Genomic DNA, 17,803 nt, shown 5'->3' with positions numbered 1-17,803 from the left:
AGGTGCCTCATCTTGGATAAGTTAATGCCGGTGACACTCATCCGGGATAGGTCGGTTTTTCAAACGCAGCCGTGTGTTAGATTAGTCGAGCTGGATCTAATCATATGAGATGAATGCGCGCGCCCGCGCTGAGTGAAAAGCCCATATATATTGAGTCTAGAAAACATGATCAGCAAGTCTTTGATAGGCTGTAACAAAATGACGAAAGAACGGGTGCATTTTTTTTCACACACGCGGCACAAGACCTTTTATTCAAAGGACATGAAGAATTTCAAGATTTAATATGCACAAGGGGTAACACTGAAAAAGCAGCCCAGACCTGAAAAGATGGCTGGCAAAAAGTGGCCGACAAATTAAACGTTAAGTAGTGTGCATTGTACTTACTGAATGCAGCGTTTCATTTCCTATGTGTCAGATTAATTAATTATTATTTAATATGTCATAATTCCAGATCAAACGTGAGCACAAGGAGAACATGGGAACAAGTTAAAATAAAGTATAAGAATATACTTCAAACTGGTAAATATTGGTATATAACTATTTAAAGAATTGTTGACATACTGTAAATAATCATATATATTATAAAAAACATTAATTGTAAAGCTAATAAGAAGGCAGACAAGGAAAAAAACAGGTGGAGGTCCACGCGGTCCAGACCTAACCCCTGCAGAAGAGTTGGCTCTCCAGCAAAATGCCCATCGCCCTGTTTCTGAGGGCATTCCAGGGGGAAGCTCCTCCTCAGAACCAGTGGCAGGATGCAGTGGTCACTTCATTTCAGGTAAAGGATGGTCATTGCATATATTTGTCCTCCATGTGTGCCATAGGTATGTTCCATATAGTCCTCTTTTTTGTTGGGTCAGTTGCAGGGAATGTCATATCCCTTGAACCTGTGTCTGACCAACGAGATATTAACGAAGGTCAAATATTTGATGAAGACACTGTGTCTGATTATTCATCAGGATTAGAGGTACATTTTCCAAATAATGTTTGATCAAACTCCACTGTGATCAGTCCCATGTGCCCCAATCACATCTGGAAATCCTGGTAATGAGAATGTTAGGCTGATTGTGAGATTCTTCATGGAACTGTGGGTGTTTTTGCCTGTGCATTACCTACCTGCAATGGCATGAAACGCCTCTTTTATTGTCTGCACACGCAGGTGTCCAGGAAACACAATGAAAACCCGAAGGAAATGTTTCAGAGCCAAACAGACTTCACGAATTGCCTGGCAAACTGCACTTTTAGTTAGATTTTCCGCATCACCTACAGTATATAAAAAAGTGCCGCTTGCAAAAAACCTCAAAGCAATGCCTACTGTCTGTGTGGTTGTGAGAGCCCGACTTCGCCTAGATTGACATCGAATATAAGGTGCTAATAAATCTTTGAGGTACAATATTCCCCCTCGGCTAAAGTGGTATCTTTCGAAAAAAGAATTTCCTCCAGGAGTATTAAAGGATCTTGCCGATCGTGCAAAACCCTCTCTATATGAAATTCTCGTCTTATAATTTGTGTACCGATATCAATTGGTCGCTCATTCATGAACGGTGAAGCCATGACTGAATGACTTCCACGCACCGTCACTGATCACGTGTGTAAACTAATCCTTGTTTACGTAGAACAAACCTGCTCCGAGCAGGTCTGAGGATTAGGATGTGTTACTATGAGAACACATCCAGCAAGAGTTTCGAAAAAACCGACAGATCCAGGATCAGGCCAAATCGTCAACAATTACATCCGGCTAAACGACTAATCCACGTACGAAAAATACCCCCCTGGCCTTTGCTGGGAGAGCTGTGGACCCATAATACCACACTCTGTGATAGCCGGGTATCTCGTCCAGGTGTGTTATGAATTGAATGGTCTTCGACAATTATAGAAATGTGTGAATGCATTAGTTAATACATGTTGTTTGTTGGGTGTTGCATTGGTAGCATTGCTGCCACACAGTAAGGAGTCCAGGGTTCTCCCTGCATGGAGTCTGCATGTTCTCCCCATGTCTGCATTGGTTACCTCCCATTGTTCAAAGACGTGTAGGTGAGGTGAACTGGCGACGCTATATGTGTGCGTGTGTGTGTGTGTTCACCCTGTGAAGGACTGGCACCCTGTCCTGAGGCGTAGCTAGGATTTTCAGCACCCGGGGACAACTGAAGATTTTGCGGCCCCTCCTGTTTGCCAAAGTGCAATGGGGAAGGGAAAGAAAATTTTTAAAAATGTATTTAAAATAATAGTATTTTAAGAAAAAAAATTCATATTTTTTATTTTAAATAGTTTTACATTTTTAAATATTTTAATTTTTTAAAGCACTTTTATGCGTATATTTTCAAGGTTTCGCTAAATTTATAAAGATAGAACGAAGTAAAATAATTCAGACAACGATGGTAGTTCGAAAATATAATTATTCTAAAATGATGGATGGATGAAAAACTTAAACATTACATTGGATATAATATAATAACCTGAAAATGAAGTTAGTATAAAGTAAAAAAAAAATAGTTTGATTGTATAATGCTTTAAATGTAATTATTCACTTCAAAGAAAAATTTTCCTAGCCTTTGCTGCTGCAAATTTATCGATTAGTTCATCAAAATGTATGGTGTCGGTAGCCTCCCGCGCCACACTCAGCAAAGCCAAGGCTGACGATCCTTCCTGTGCCATGGATGATCTCAGGTAGGACAAGATAAGTTTTAATTTACTGAAAGATCTTTCACAACTGGCGATGGAGGTTCCAACGGTCAGTAAAATCAGTTTAATAACGTCAAAAATGTTTCTGGGTGGGAGTCAAGCATGTTAGAGTAGTGGAGGGGATAAATTATTGTCTGTTGGGTATGTTTTTTATTTACTTTTTAGTGCATTTAAGAATGGAAAACATTTCATTCTAAAATTTTGTAACATCAATTTGGCGCCCCCCGGATGCTGCGCCCGGGAACAGATGTCCCCCCTTGCCCCCACCCAGCTACGCCACTGACCCTGTCCAGTGTTAGTTCCTGCCTTTGCACCCTGTGCTAACTGAGACAGGCTCTGCCCACCCTGGACATGACACTTTTATTTATACTGAAAGACAGACCCCCCTGTCCAGGGTGTGATGCTGCCCGGGTTGACTCCAGCCCCCCGTGTGACCCTGTTTTGAACTCAGTGGTGTTCAGAAATGTAAAAATGAATGAATGTTGTGCACTGTGATAGACAGGCATTCCTCCCAGGTGTGTTATGTAGCCTGGGTGGGCTCCGGCACCCCCATAACCTCATATAGGAGTTAGTGGAATGAATGTATTTGAAATTACTGTGTGCTGCTGGCTTAGCATCTTGAACCCATTAATTCTGTTGTCCAGAAAATGCATGAGTGGCAGAATTGGTGCAAAAGGTGATTTTCCATGTAAAACGCCATGGGGTTAACAGCAAGTGTGACGCAGACTGGTCTGTTCAGCTGCCGATCATCGGTCCATTTTCTAGCCCACTCAATGCAGTTCTGGAGCAAGTGCACCGGCTGACTCAGGGATAACCAAACCGGCACAGCTTGGTCACGTTTAAAGCAAACTCAGGGGGTGAGAGACATAAGGAGAACTTGCAGGACCCCACAGAGACAGCTGGCAGGCCAGGATTTGAACCCGAGACACCGCAGAGCTGTGATTCTGCAGCACTAAGCACTGCGACACCCCAGCTGTGATCTTGGGTGCTTGGTGATCTCTTGTGCTTCTCTTCTTTTGTTTATCAGATGCCAGTGCAAAGTTTGGTGGGCGGTCAGTAAGTGTTATCTTGGGTTATCTGGTGTGTGTGTGTGTGTGTGTGTGTGTGTGTGGTGGGGGGGTTATTTCCGCAACTCTTTCATAAATAAATGAAGAAGTCCGTACTGACGTCCTTATCAGTGATGATAAATAAAGTCACTGAGGCAGAGAAGAAATTAAAGAAATGAAAAAAGTCAGCATGTGTTTCGTTCCAACAGCAGCAACAACAATTTATTTCTTGTGAAGCTGCAAATCACACAAGGAATGCCTCATCGGGGGCTTTAACAGGCCCTGTTTTTTTGACAGCCCCCCCCCCCAACCCCCCCCCACCCCTTCCCAGTATTGACTCTCTAAGAAGAAATAGGAAAAAATAAATGGAAGAAATCTTGGGAAAGGCAATTCAGAGAGAGAGACCCCCCTCCCCTCTCTCTTCCAGGTTGGTTGGGTGTGCAATGGGTGTCAAAAAAATGGGGTCAACGCAACACCCAAAACAGAACATACAAGTAATCCCCTTCATAGAGCCAGGCAGCCACCTCAGAAATACAATACAACTGTACCAATGACTTTGTGCTTACACAAAACGCCTCACCGAGCAACATGACATCTCTCAAGGCAACATGTCACAAAAGATGACACCACTCACTAAATACAGAACTGTCCCATATGAGGACACACGAGTTCAGATACACATTAAAGCAAAGCAAAGGGTGGCTCATGAAAAATACCGAACTGTCTCTGACCGGCTGGCTCGAGCTGTTATACAGGCGGGTGCCATCGTGATCGTGACGGGGTCAGCAGCCCCAACTGTGCATTAGTAAGGCAGCTGTGAGCCAGTGGGTACAGACGTGCATGAAAGAGATCTGGAGGATGTATTCTCTGCAACAGAGGATTGGAATTGTGGAGACGCATGTGTCTTCTGGTTCTTTTAAGGAAATGCAGGGCATTTTCGCACAGAGGTTTCCTGGTCTAAACCTACCAGCAAAAAGCAGAATTAACAAGTTGGTGAAGATGTGGCGTATGACTGGGTCAGTTGCAAACTGCAAAAAGAATCGGGCCCTGTTGCTCATTTCTTGTACGGCAGCATTCCTCAACCTTTTAAGTATTTGCGACCTGAGTTTTCATAACAGTTTTAATTTCACCCCCCTAATGTTATTTTGAAACCCTAATAAAATGTATTCCTATATTTTGATACACCGCTACAAGTTTAAAATTTCCCTGCAATACCGAAATTACGCCACATATGGCAACACTGCCCACCTCTTCTTATTTCTTGCGTTTTCACGGAAAGTTTCATTCTTTGTTTTGGTTTCAATAGATGTATTTTTCATATTTTCGATTCTTGTTTTCTTTTTTTCACATCTTCGCACCCCCTTTTTTGTTACTTCGGGGGCGTGCCCCACAGATTCAGAGCCGCCGGTGTATGGGCTAAGAAGCGTATGTCGACGTTGGAGTCGGAGATGGTTGGGTTTTTCGTGCGCCACCCTGTACAAACTAATTAATATACCATATTTAAAACATTTTTTCCCGAAAATTAGCATTAGAAAATCAAGTGCGCATCATACACGAGGAAATTTGTTTCTGTAATGTTTGACCCCCGCGACCCTGTGTTCCGATTCAGCGGGTTGGAAAATGGATGGATTCTGTTTACTTCTTCTGCTTGGGCTCGCTCTCTCTCTCTCTCTCTCATGCTCGCTCTTTCTTTCTCTCTCTCTCTCTCTGTCATGCTCGTTTGCACGCTTTCTCTTGCGCTCGCTCTCTCTCTCTCTCTCTCTCACTCACTCATGCTCGTTCGCACGCTCTCTCTCTCTCTCTCTCTCTCTGTCTCTCTCTCGTACGCGCATGCGCTCTCTCTCTCTCTCTCATGCTCGCTCTTTCTTTCTCTCTCTCTCTCTCTGTCATGCTCGCTCGCACGCTGTCTCTCGCTCTCTCTCTCTCTCTCTCATGCTCGTTTGCACGCTCTCTCTTGCGCTCGCTCACGCTCTCTCTCACTCACTCGCTCACTCTTTCGTCATGCAGCAAAAACAGAAGGGCATTTCACAGAAAACGTGCCCTAAACTCTTCCTATACAATCACAACGCGCATCGTACATGGGGAAAATTTTTTTGGTGATTTTCTTTGTAAATATTTGGGTGCGTGTCTTACACGAGGACGCGTGGTACACGAGTAAATACAGTAAATGAAAATGAACAATTCCTGTCCATCAGCTCATTGTAAGACCACGGCCAGAGTGTAGAAAAGGAGTCAGAGACAAGCCAGACAGTCAGAGTCCTAGATAGTCGCCTCCCTCCTATTGGCCATTCTACAACTGATTCAGTGCTGGGCCAGCCAATCAGATGAAAGGACCCTCCTACCTGATGATTGCAGTGCTATTTTATCTGAGACTAGCCATCCCCCGTGGCTTCACCGACATAGTCGTGAAACAGGACAGTGAGGAGGGCCCTGCCCAGCTCCCCACTCCTGACGTCACGCCTCCCCCCCACCTTGGCCCGCAGCCTCTGTCTCAGATTAGCGAGAATAAATCACTCCTGCAAGCAAACTATGATACTTAGTGTGATGAGAGAAGTCGCAAAATCAACTGGAATGTTTAAGCAAAGTATAGAAAAAAACACGATCTCAATCCGTTAAGGAGTTCTCTCGTGAAAAGTGGACAGACATACAGATAGACGTTGGATTTTATATACAGAGAGATGAGGCAAACAACTAGATAGTTAAGCAATGACACCAAGTGCCACATGAGGATACCGAGAAGATGAACAGAATAGGGGAGGGGTTACTAACAGTTTAGAACTATCATATTAATATGTTTTAGTGCTAATAACTAACAACAGAGATGCAGCCTGCACAACTAATCAGCAGCTCTAGTCAGGGTGTGCTAAACTGAAGTTGTGAGTCTTCAGCTGGGATTTGAAAGCTGAAACTGAAGTGGTGTCTCTTATAGTAGCTGGTAGACCATTCCACAGCTTCAGGGGACCTGATACTAAAAGCTCGAACTCCCACTGTTATTTTATTAATCCTTGGAATCACAAGCAGGCTGGCACCTTGAGATCTAAATGTGCACTCTGGTTTATAAAAAATGATAAGTAAGCAGGTCCTCAGCCACGTAAAGCTTTACATGTTAAAACATTTACATTTTTAAAATCAGCCCTAAACTTAACTGGGAGCCAGTGTAAGAACATGAGGCCTGGGGTTATGAGTTCATACTTTCTTGTTTTAGTAATTTATTCTTGCAGCAGCATTTTGAATGAACAGAAAGCTGTATAATGAATGATTTGAGTAGTCAGTGAACACCGCATCGCAGCAGTCGATCCTACTAGAAATGAATGCACAAATTCATTTCTCAGTATCCTGCATATTTAGAAAACACCTTCGTTTTATTACATTTTTAAGATGAAAGAAACACGTTTTGTACAGTTGTGTAATGTGCGCTTCAAATGCACGTGGTGTCAAAGATAACACCAAAGTTGAGGGCTGATTTAAGTAAAAGTTATGGTGATTCCATTTGAGTTAAATAATGACAAACTGTGGTTGCCTTCAGCATCATTCCCTCCAATAATTAACATTTCTGGTTAACTATCTGTCTTCAAAGACAAGCCGCTCTCATCTATCCACTCCTTTAACTCATTAATGGCAAGTAGCCTCAAGGATGATTTGATTCCCATCATCAGACAGGAAAAAAAATAGACGTTGAATCATCAGTTGGTGGTTCCATTGTTTTCTGTTTTATATTTGTAATTAATTTAGGATGCTTTGCAGCAATCCGGTTTCACTTTGACATTAAAGAGTCCTTGTCTGTTGATCAGTGTCAAAAAGGACATCTTAAGTCCACTGTGATTGACAAGCGAGAGGAGATCATTCTGTCCAACAAGCCCATTTGTTTAGCATCCCAGTGACAACTCTTGTCGCTCTTCCTTGTTCCTTGCCTGAAGGGACCATCAAAGACTATTGGAGTCCAACCTAAAACTTCACCATCTTTTCAGGCTGCTTCTGGAACAAAGGACTTTGAACAAAAGAAATTTAACAAACCATACAGTCCATTGCACCCATTTATTTAGCTAATAGTTAAGCGTTCCACAATATCTATCTTGTCTCACTCCTGTCTTCCTTGTTCATTGAAGAGTTAAAATTGAAGAGTCGCATAGTATGAGGGAGGAACGATCTCCTCAGTCTGTCAGTGGAGCAGGACGGTGACAGCAGTCTGTCACTGAAGCTGCTCCTCTGTCTGGAGATGATCCTGTTCAGTGGATGCAGTGGATTCTCCATAATTGACAGGAGCCTTTTGAGTGCCCGTCGCTCTGCCACAGATGTCAGACTGTCCAGCTCCGTGCCAAACATAGACCTGCCTTCCTCACCAGTTTGTCCAGGCGTGAGGCGCCCTTCTTCTTTATGCTGCTTCCCCAGCACACCACCGTGTAGAAGAGGGCACTCGCCACAACTGTCTGATAGAACATCTGCAGCATCTTATTGCAGATGTTGAAGGACGCCAGCCTTCTAAGGAAGTATAGTCGGCTCTGTCCTCTCTTGCACAGACCATCAGTATTGGCAGTCCAGTCTAATTTATCATCCAGCTGCACTCCCATGTATTTATAGGTCTGTACCCTCTGCACACAGTCACCTCTGATGATCACGGGGTCCGTGAGGGGTCTGGTCCTCCTAAAATCTACCACCAGCTCCTTGGTTTTGCTGGTGTTCAGGTGTAGGTGGTTTGAGTCACACCATTTAACAAAGTCCTTGATTAGGTTCCTGTACTCCTCCTCCTGCCCACTCCTGATGCAGCCCACGATAGCAGTGTCGTCAGCGAACTTTTGCACATGGCAGGACTCCGAGTTGTATTGGAAGTCTGATGTATATAGGCTGAACAGGACCGGAGAAAGTACAGTCCCTTGTGGCGCTCCTGTGCTGCTGACCACAATATCAGACCTGCAGTTCCTGAGACGCACATACTGAGGTCTGTCTGTAAGATAGTCCACGATCCATGCCACCAGGTATGAATCTAATCCCATCTCTGTCAGCTTGTCCCTAAGGAGCAGAGGTTGTATAATATAATATAATCACTATTGTTGCAGTTTCCGAAGTCGCATCCATTCTTCCAGTGTCCCAATTGTCTTCTGTTGCTCCGTGTCCCTCTCCATGATCCCCCCATATCTTATCCGACTATGTGCATTTTACTGCCTTCTTGAACCTTCTTGGGCTTGTAAAGTGGAACATGAACATTCCAGGGGTTTGTGGACTGCAGATCTCAGCGTACCTGCCTGACATTTCACTGTCAATAACCCTTCGGGGTGATATGCCGGCTTACTGCAATACAGTTGCCATCCATGACCCCCTGTGTGTTACTACTGAGACATACATGGCTTGTGATTCACAAGATGTGCTCATCTACACCTGGCCAGTGATCTTCATGTACATGATGATCTGTGTGAATGCAGCTCGCCTTAATATTACCTCACATGGAGAGATGGGGAAAATCTCTAAATCTGCATATTACCTCACGCTCTGTAAGGGCATGTAAAGTTTTCCACAGAATTTGAGAAATGCTCGGTTAGGACATTCCCAAATCATCGCTATTGCAAAGCTATGTTTTACATGTAATGTTACACTTTCATTTCAGTCAGTGCCTGGTTTCACGGCATAGATGGAGCAATCATGTGATTGATTATCTCGTTTCTGTTACATTGATAGCTCGTTACGAGTTCATTGTTGCCCAACATCTCCAAAACATTCCACCCTGCCTGGGATCTCTGCCTGATCTTCTGGCGGCTCCTTAGCGAGTTAGGACAGCTCTCCTAAATTCTGAAGAAGTTAGATGTAATTCTTTAAATTAGCACAACCCCCCAAGGGTTGGGCCGAATTGCCGTCACGCTGAGATTTTGGAGCCAGTTAGGACCGTTAGTATTCCTAGCACTGGATCAGGAGCCCCAAAACACCCCCCCAGTCTCGTCTGCTCAGACTAAGCAGGTTTAATTCTCCAAGTCTTTCACCGTACGACATGTCCCTAAGTCCTGGGTGGGCACTCGGTGGCTATGCTCTTCAGAACTTCAAGTGGTGCTGTGCTTTATAACAAGGAAATGTCAAATTTTCCAAGGCGGTGAATACTTTTTATACTTGTAGGTCATGCAAATACGGGTTCTTTAAATCGTACTGTAATAATATTAATTATTATTTATATATAGTGAAGGTCAAACCGGGCACAGACAGACGCTGGAGGCACAAGTGTAAGCACATAGGACTTTTATTTTCTTTCTCCGTTGTGGGAAATGTCTTCCCCGTCTCCCACAAGCACAGCACACTATACACAACTCTTTTTCATTTCCTTCTCTCACCTCCACTCCACCCAACAATCTTCGTCTTCCTCCTCCCGACTCTGGCTCCCAGAGTAGTGTCTGCTGGCCCCTTATATAAGGCACCCAGAAGTGCTCCAGGTGCTTGTTGATGGATTTCCTGCTGCACTTGCTGGTGTGGTGAAAGGGCTGCAATCCAGGGCACAGCGTCTGCTGCAGCGCCCCCTGGCGGTGCCCACGGGACCCAACAGGGCTGTACCAATCTCCAACTCCCATGGAGCCCTGCGGGAGTCCTAGGCACCGCTGCAACCCATCTAGCGCTCTGAGGGAGGTCCGGTAGCGTGTAGAAATCCCGGCCAGGCATGGGCCCCGGCCGTCCGCCAAAATAAATATCATTGTTGTCAAAAGAACAATAAAAGTGCCACAAAAAGGTTTGGGGCAACCTCCCATGTACTTGAACCCGGCTGTAAACTTGGTAAATTAATTGTACAGTAATGTACAGACTGGAGTCCAAAACAGAAGTGACTGGGCAAGGTAAAGATGGCAGTTTTAAAGCAAGGCAGAGGTGGTGATGTCATCGGGATCGTGACATCATCGGGGTCGTGACCGGAAGTGACGTCCTCAGGACCGGAAATTGACATCATCAGGGCCAGGAGGATTTTCCCAAAACAGGTCTGCAGTGGAAAGAGATAAAGGATTAGCACAGTCCGCCACCCCCTGGTCTGGTGTGGAATTACCCTCATTTGAGCCCTTTAGCTGCCCCCCATGCACACGTGTGTGACAATATATATTATATTATATATATTGTATCATATCATATTATCCATCCATCCATTATCCAACCCGCTATATCCTAACTACAGGATCACGGGGGTCTGCTGGAGCCAATCCCAGCCAACACTGGGCACAAGGCAGGAACAAATCTTGGGCAGGGCACACACACACACACCAAACACACACACACCCACACACCAAGGACAATTTAGGATCTCCAATGCCCCTAACCTGCATGTCTTTCGACTGTGGAAGGAAACCCACGCAGACACAAGGAGAACATGCAAACTCCAAACAGGGAGGACCTGGGAAGTAAACCCGGGTCTCCTAACTGCGAGGCAGCAGTGCTACCATTGTGCCGCCCTATTATATTATATCATATCATATCATATCATGTCATATTATATTGTGCTTTTCTTGCTACTCAGAGCACTTTACACACACAATTAGGAGCCACTTCAACCATCACCAATGTGCTGTACCCACCAGGCTATTGCAATGGCAGCCATTTTTATGCCAGTATGCTCACCACATGTTAGCTGTTAGGTAGTGAAGTGGTGAGAAAAGAGATGATTAGGGGGCCAGGAAGGAAGAGGCCATGGTGGGCAATTTAGCCCGGTCTATATATATATGGGTTTATAAAAGGTCAGTCAGTCAGTCATTATCCAACCCACTATACCCTACTACAGGGTCACGGGGGTCCGCTGGAGCCAATCCCAGCCAACACAGGGGCAAGGCAGGAAACAAACCCCAGGCAGTGCGCCAGCCCACCGCAGGGTTTATAAAAGGTGCCGGGTAAAACAAACTTGGTGTGGTGCCACCACTGTTCACATTTATGGGCACAGCGGCCTGTGAATTCCAGTTTTATAATAAAGAGCTGAACCCAAAGAGAGTGCCCAAGGTTCAGTATGTGGCATTTCAGTGGTTAGCAGATCCACATTCAGGTGGGATGTTGACCACCCGTCATGATTTTGTTTTGTTTTATTATTTTCCCAAGGCAGTTCTGTGTTTTATTTTAGGCTTGTGAGAATTTCCAGAAATTAAAATCTTGTGTTTACACCCCTGAAGGCCAGGAGCGTGTCGTTGCCTGCCAAGGAGAGGAGCCCTCTTACTGTGTGGAGAAAAGGAAAAGCGAAAGCACAGCGGTGACTCTGCACTTCTTTATAGGGGTAGAACAAGGACCATCCAGGTGAAAAGCAATCTGGACGGTGGTCTTCTTTGCGTAACACAATAACTTCTTGCGTAATCTTGTCCACGTTCCAAAAATGTTTTTTTTTTTTTTTTTGACTAACTATTGCAAATCAAAGTACCCCGCAAAGGACTGGCACCACATCCAGGCCTGGTTCCTGTCTTGAACATCCAGGTGCTGGTGAGAGTGGCGCTAACTCTGTGTGCCCCTAAACTGAAAAGGCAATTTACAAAATGGATGAATATTTGCACTTTGTATTCATATGACTCCGAATCGATGGACTTGTGATGTCCTAGTGAGACCCTCCGTCTAAACTGGTGTGTGCAGTTCTGGTCACCACGCTAAAAGACAGACATAGCAGCACCTGAAGGTGCGCAGAGGAGATCAGCCAAGTGCATCATGGGACTTGAGGGCATGTCCTACTGTGTCAAGCAAAGGAGACTACGTGGGGTCCTAATCAGGGTCTTCAAAATTCTGAAAGGCATCGATAAAGTCGATCCAGCAGAGCACATTTAACTAAACAGTGAATCCCATACTTGAGGACATCAATGGAAATGAAGGGTGAAGTGCATTTAGGACTGAAGCAGAAACCTCGACAACTTTTAAGACGAATCTGGAGGAGATACGGGGACAGCTTAGCTATTAGCCCAACAAACAGGCTCGATGGACTGAATGAATGGCCTCCTAACTTCTTATTTGAAGCTCCTGAGTGCTGTGCTGCTTGCTAAATACGCACAAGAAACAAGATGTGCAGGCTGATGCTGCTGGGACATGGCGTACCCAAGACCAGCCGACCCCTCTGTCCCGCCATATCAGCCCTCGTGTTCACTTCATCTTTATGATTTGTAACAGAGGACAACAATAAAGAATTGGGGTACCAAGCTGGCCACCTTGCATAACTGGTTGCAGCAAAATTAAATAAAAATAAGCACACACACACACACACAATTATTGTGGAGATGTCTCTGCAGACGTGAGTTCAAAACAAGTGGGTCTCAAGATGGCGGAGCTTCCAGTGTTGGGCCCTTCTGGTGGGAAGAGGCGGGTCCAGATGGACGGACACTGGAAGTGATGTCAGAGGTGTTGTAGCTGTCAGTCAACTGGTCTGTAGAGGGAGGGAGAAAGAAAGACATTAGGACACAGCGCCAACCGTTGGAGCGGCGGCGGAACTGCAGTCACTAGAGCCCATCAGCTGTCCCCAATGCGCATGCGTGTGACAGCTTTTATATAAATCCTCAGCGTCTGCGGTCTTTGCATATCCACGGGTTGGGCAAACCATATAACCACAATTAAGGTGGGCCGACATGTATATGCATTACAAAATACATTCTAACAGAAGGTGCAGAGCAGGTATTAATGCAAAAGTCTATGTTGACTACTTAGATTCCAGCCCATCTTAGGTGGGTAGCGCAGCTTGTATAAATTAAGGGGCACGTGTTCAAAGCTGACGTTTGACATACCGTGTGCATCACGTCACTTGCTTAAGTTTCAAATGAAAGCTTTTTATCCAACAGTATACCATTTTATGTCACCTCTGTGCTTGTAAAGTGTCGTGTGATGGTGCTCCCTATTGAAAGGTGCTATATACAGTAACGGTAATCGGCTCAATCCTCATTTTTGACTCAGTTTGTAAGTCAGTTCACCTGCTGCGGTGTCAAATATAAGGGTAGGCTTTGTAATTGTATTTTATGTAAAAGCTTGAAAGGTGCCAGATGGCGGTGTTCCCTGTTGAAAGGCGCTATATAATATCGTTTTCTGTTTGTTTTATTTACAGTGTACGTCTGGCTCACTCATGGATATCTCCGCTGCAGATTACTCCTTATCCTTCTATGAGTTTGACACGTACACGGACTTCAGCGGCTATGGCCGGACGTACATGAGCATGTTTAAAGGTAAAAATAACAAGTTATATTCTGTTTTCTTGACTCACAATGTAACATAGTGAAGTCCTGTGGGCTTTGGTGGCTCCATAAACGTGACTTTTGAGGCGGTCCCTCCGTATCAGTGCAAAAGTGTAAGGCGACCCCCCTTTACAATTTCATGAAGTGCTGCTGCTCTGTGGGAGGATGCGGCTTTTTCATTTTTCTTTCTGCTCATTCTGCTTCTTTCAACTTTTGCACTTTTGTGGTTTTGCCTTCTATGGCACCGGCTGATTGACGTTCCTGTTCACTTGAACTGTTGCCCACTTTCGTCACATTCAAGTGAAGAAACTGGACGGCAATCACAACGCTGAATAACTAAAGTGCTACTGCATCTGAAGGATGAAAGAAAGGCATTCCGATGTATGGTCAGCCAAACTGAACACGGCCCAGAAAGACAAACAACACTAATCACCGAACATATGAAGGAATATAAATCAACAAGGAAGATAACGCCTCTCTCTTTAGAAGACTTGTCTGAAGCACAGAAGGGGCTCATCTGCCCCAGTCAATTACAAGCTTATCCGGAAGAGATTAAAGCCTTACACAAAAATCACCACATAAAGAGAAGTAGTCACATTTACAGACTTGACCGAGTCCTGCAAAGCGGGATCCTAAAAGTCGGAGGCCAACTCAGCAAAGCTGCTGTGCTAGAAGGCGGGGTGGTGGCTGTGAGGCTCGAGATCTGCACTGGCAATCGGATGGTTGCTGGTTCGAATCCCGTAAATGCCAGTAGAGATTCTGCTCTGCTGGGCCCCTGAGCGAGGCCCTTAACCTGCAATTGCTGAGCGCTTTGAGTAGTGAGAAAGCGCAATATAAATGTAAAGAATTATTATTAAGAGGCTACGCAACACGCCACTGTTTACAAGAATTCACATGTTGACGCCCTTATTTTACAACATAGATAGGAAAGGCACTATATGATAGATAGATAGATAGATAGATAGATAGATAGATAGATAGATAGATAGATAGATAGATAGATAGGAAAGGTACTATATGATAGATAGATAGATAGATAGATAGATAGATAGATAGATAGATAGATAGATAGATAGATAGATAGATAGATAGATAGATAGATAGATGTGAAAGGCACTATATAATAGATAGATAGACAGTTACAGTGCATCCAGAAGTATTCACAGCACATCACTTTTTCCCCTTTTTGTTATGTCACAGCCTTATTCCAAAATGGATTAAATTCATTTTTTTCCTCAGAATTCTACACACAACACCCCATAATGACAACGTGAAAAAAGTTTACTTGAGGTTTTTGCAAATTTATTAAAAATAAAAAAAATTGAGAAAGCACATGTACATAAGTATTCACAGCCTTTGCCATGAAGCTCAAAATTGAGCTCAGCTGCATCCTGTTTCCCCTGATCATCCTTGAGATGTTTCTGCAGCTTCACTGGAGTCCACCTGTGGTAAATTCAGTTGACTGGACATGATTTGGAAAGGCACACACCTGTCTATATAAGGTCCCACAGTTGACAGTTCATGTCAGAGCACAAACCAAGCATGAAGTCAAAGGAATTGTCTGTAGACCTCTGAGACAGGATTGTCTCGAGGCACAAATCTGGGGAAGGTTACAGAAAAAGTTCTGCTGCTTTGAAGGTTCCAATTAGCACAGTGGTCTCCATCATCCGCAAGTGGAAGAAGTTTGAAACCACCAGGACTCTTCCTAGAGCTGGCCGGCCATCTAAACTGAGCGATCGGGGGAGAAGGGCCTTAGTCAGGGAGGTGACCAAGAACCCGATGGTCACTCTGTCAGAGCTCCAGAGGTCCTCTGTGGAGAGAGGAGAACCTTCCAGAAGGACAACCATCTCTGCAGCAATCCACCAATCTGGCCTGTATGGTAGAGTGGCCAGACGGAAGCCACTCCTTAGTAAAAGGCACATGGCAGCCCACCTGGAGTTTGCCAAAAGGCACCTGAAGGACTCTCAGACCATGAGAAAGAAAATTCTCTGGTCTAATGAGACAAAGATTGAACTCTTTGGTGTGAATGCCAGGCGTCACGTTTGGAGGAAACCAGGCACCGCTCATCACCAGGCCAATACCATCCCTACAGTGAAGCATGGTGGTGACAGCATCATGCTGTGGGGATGTTTTTTCAGCGACAGGGACTGGGAGACTAGTCAGGATAAAGGGAAAGATGACTGCAGCAATGTACAGAGACATCCTGGATGAAAACCTACTCCAGAGCGCTCCTGACCTCAGACTGGGGCGACGGTTCATCTTTCAGCAGGACAACGACCCTAAGCACACAGCCAAGATATCAAAGGAGTGGCTTCAGGACAACTCTGTGAATGTCCTTGAGTGGCCCAGCCAGAGTCCAGACTTGAATCCGATTGAACATTTCTGGAGAGATCTTAAAATGGCTGTGCACCGACGCTTCCCATCCAACCTGATGGAGCTTGAGAGGTGCTGCAAAGAGGAATGGGAGAAACTGGCCAAGGATAGGTGTGCCAAGCTTGTGGCATCATATTCAAAAAGACTTGAGGCTGTAATTGCTGCCAAAGGTGCATCGACAAAGTATTGAGCAAAGGCTGTGAATACTTATGGACATGGGATTTCTCAGTTTTTTTATTTTTAATAAATTTGCAAAAACCTCAAGTAAACTTTTTTCACGTTGTCATTATGGGGTGTTGTGTGCAGAATTCTGAGGAAAAAAATGAATTTAATCCATTTTGGAATAAGGCTGTAACATAAAATGTCGGCACGGTGGCGGAGTGGGTAGCGCTGCTGCCTCGCAGTTGGGAGAACTGGGGACCTGGGTTCGCTTCCCGGTTCCTCCCTGCGTGGAGTTTGCATGTTCTCCCTGTGTCTGTGTGGGTTTCCTCCGGGCGCTCCGGTTTCCTCCCACAGTCCAAAGACATGCTGGTTAGGTGGATTGGCGATTCTAAATTGGCCCTAGTGTGTGCTTGGTGTGTGGGTGTGTTTGTGTGTTGTCCTGCGGTGGGTTGGCACCCTGCCCGGGATTGGTTCCTGCCTTGTGCCCTGTGTTGGATGGGATTGGCTCCAGCAGACCCCCGTGACCCTGTGTTCGGATTCAGCGGGTTGGAAAATGGATGGATGGATGGCATAACAAAATGTGGAAAAAGTGATGCGCTGTGAATACTTTCCGGATGCACTGTAGATAGATAGATAGATAGATAGATAGATAGATAGATAGATAGATAGATAGATAGATAGATAGATGTGAAAGGCACTATATAATAGATAGATAGACAGTTACAGTGCATCCAGAAGTATTCCCAGCGCATCACTTTTTCTACATTTTGTTATGTTACAGCCTTATTCCAAAATGGATTAAATTCATTTTTTTCCTCAGAATTCTACACACAACACCCCATAATGACAACGTGAAAAAAGTTTACTTGAGGTTTTTGCAAATTTATTAAAAATAAAAAAATTGAGAAAGCACATGTACATAAGTATTCACAGCCTTTGCCGTGAAGCTCAAAATTGAGCTCAGGTGCATCCTGTTTCCCCTGATCATCCTTGAGATGTTTCTGCAGCTTACTTGGAGTCCACCTGTGGTAAATTCAGTTGACTGGACATGATTTGGAAAGGCACACACCTGTCTATATAAGGTCCCACAGTTGACAGTTCATGTCAGAGCACAAACCAAGCATGAAGTCAAAGGAATTGTCTGTAGACCTCTGAGACAGGATTGTCTCGAGGCACAAATCTGGGGAAGGTTACAGAAAAAGTTCTGCTGCTTTGAAGGTTCCAATTAGCACAGTGGCCTCCATCATCCGCAAGTGGAAGAAGTTCGAAACCACCAGGACTCTTCCTAGAGCTGGCCGGCCATCTAAACTGAGCGATCGGGGGAGAAGGGCCTTAGTCAGGGAGGTGACCAAGAACCCGATGGTCACTCTGTCAGAGCTCCAGAGGTCCTCTGTGGAGAGAGGAGAA

At 44.8% G+C, this 17,803-nt stretch overlaps 1 protein-coding gene across 1 annotated transcript in view; it reads left to right on the top strand.

The window, feature by feature from the left end:
• The window catches only part of LOC114645684 (ETS-related transcription factor Elf-5-like), a 73,038-nt gene that overhangs the window by 13,658 nt on the left and 41,577 nt on the right, over window positions 1-17,803 (top strand). Inside the window, exon 2 of the mRNA XM_028793508.2 lies at window positions 13,735-13,852. Within this exon, the coding sequence (XP_028649341.1) occupies window positions 13,753-13,852 (100 nt within the window). The 5' untranslated portion in view covers window positions 13,735-13,752. The remainder of the gene's footprint in view (window positions 1-13,734; window positions 13,853-17,803) is intronic.

This window comes from Erpetoichthys calabaricus, chromosome 2 (genome assembly GCF_900747795.2).
Source record: "Erpetoichthys calabaricus chromosome 2, fErpCal1.3, whole genome shotgun sequence".
NCBI classification, from domain to species: domain Eukaryota; kingdom Metazoa; phylum Chordata; class Cladistia; order Polypteriformes; family Polypteridae; genus Erpetoichthys; species Erpetoichthys calabaricus.
The sequence above is the reverse complement of the archived record's forward strand: the minus strand, read 5'-3'. Positions and strand labels throughout refer to the sequence as shown.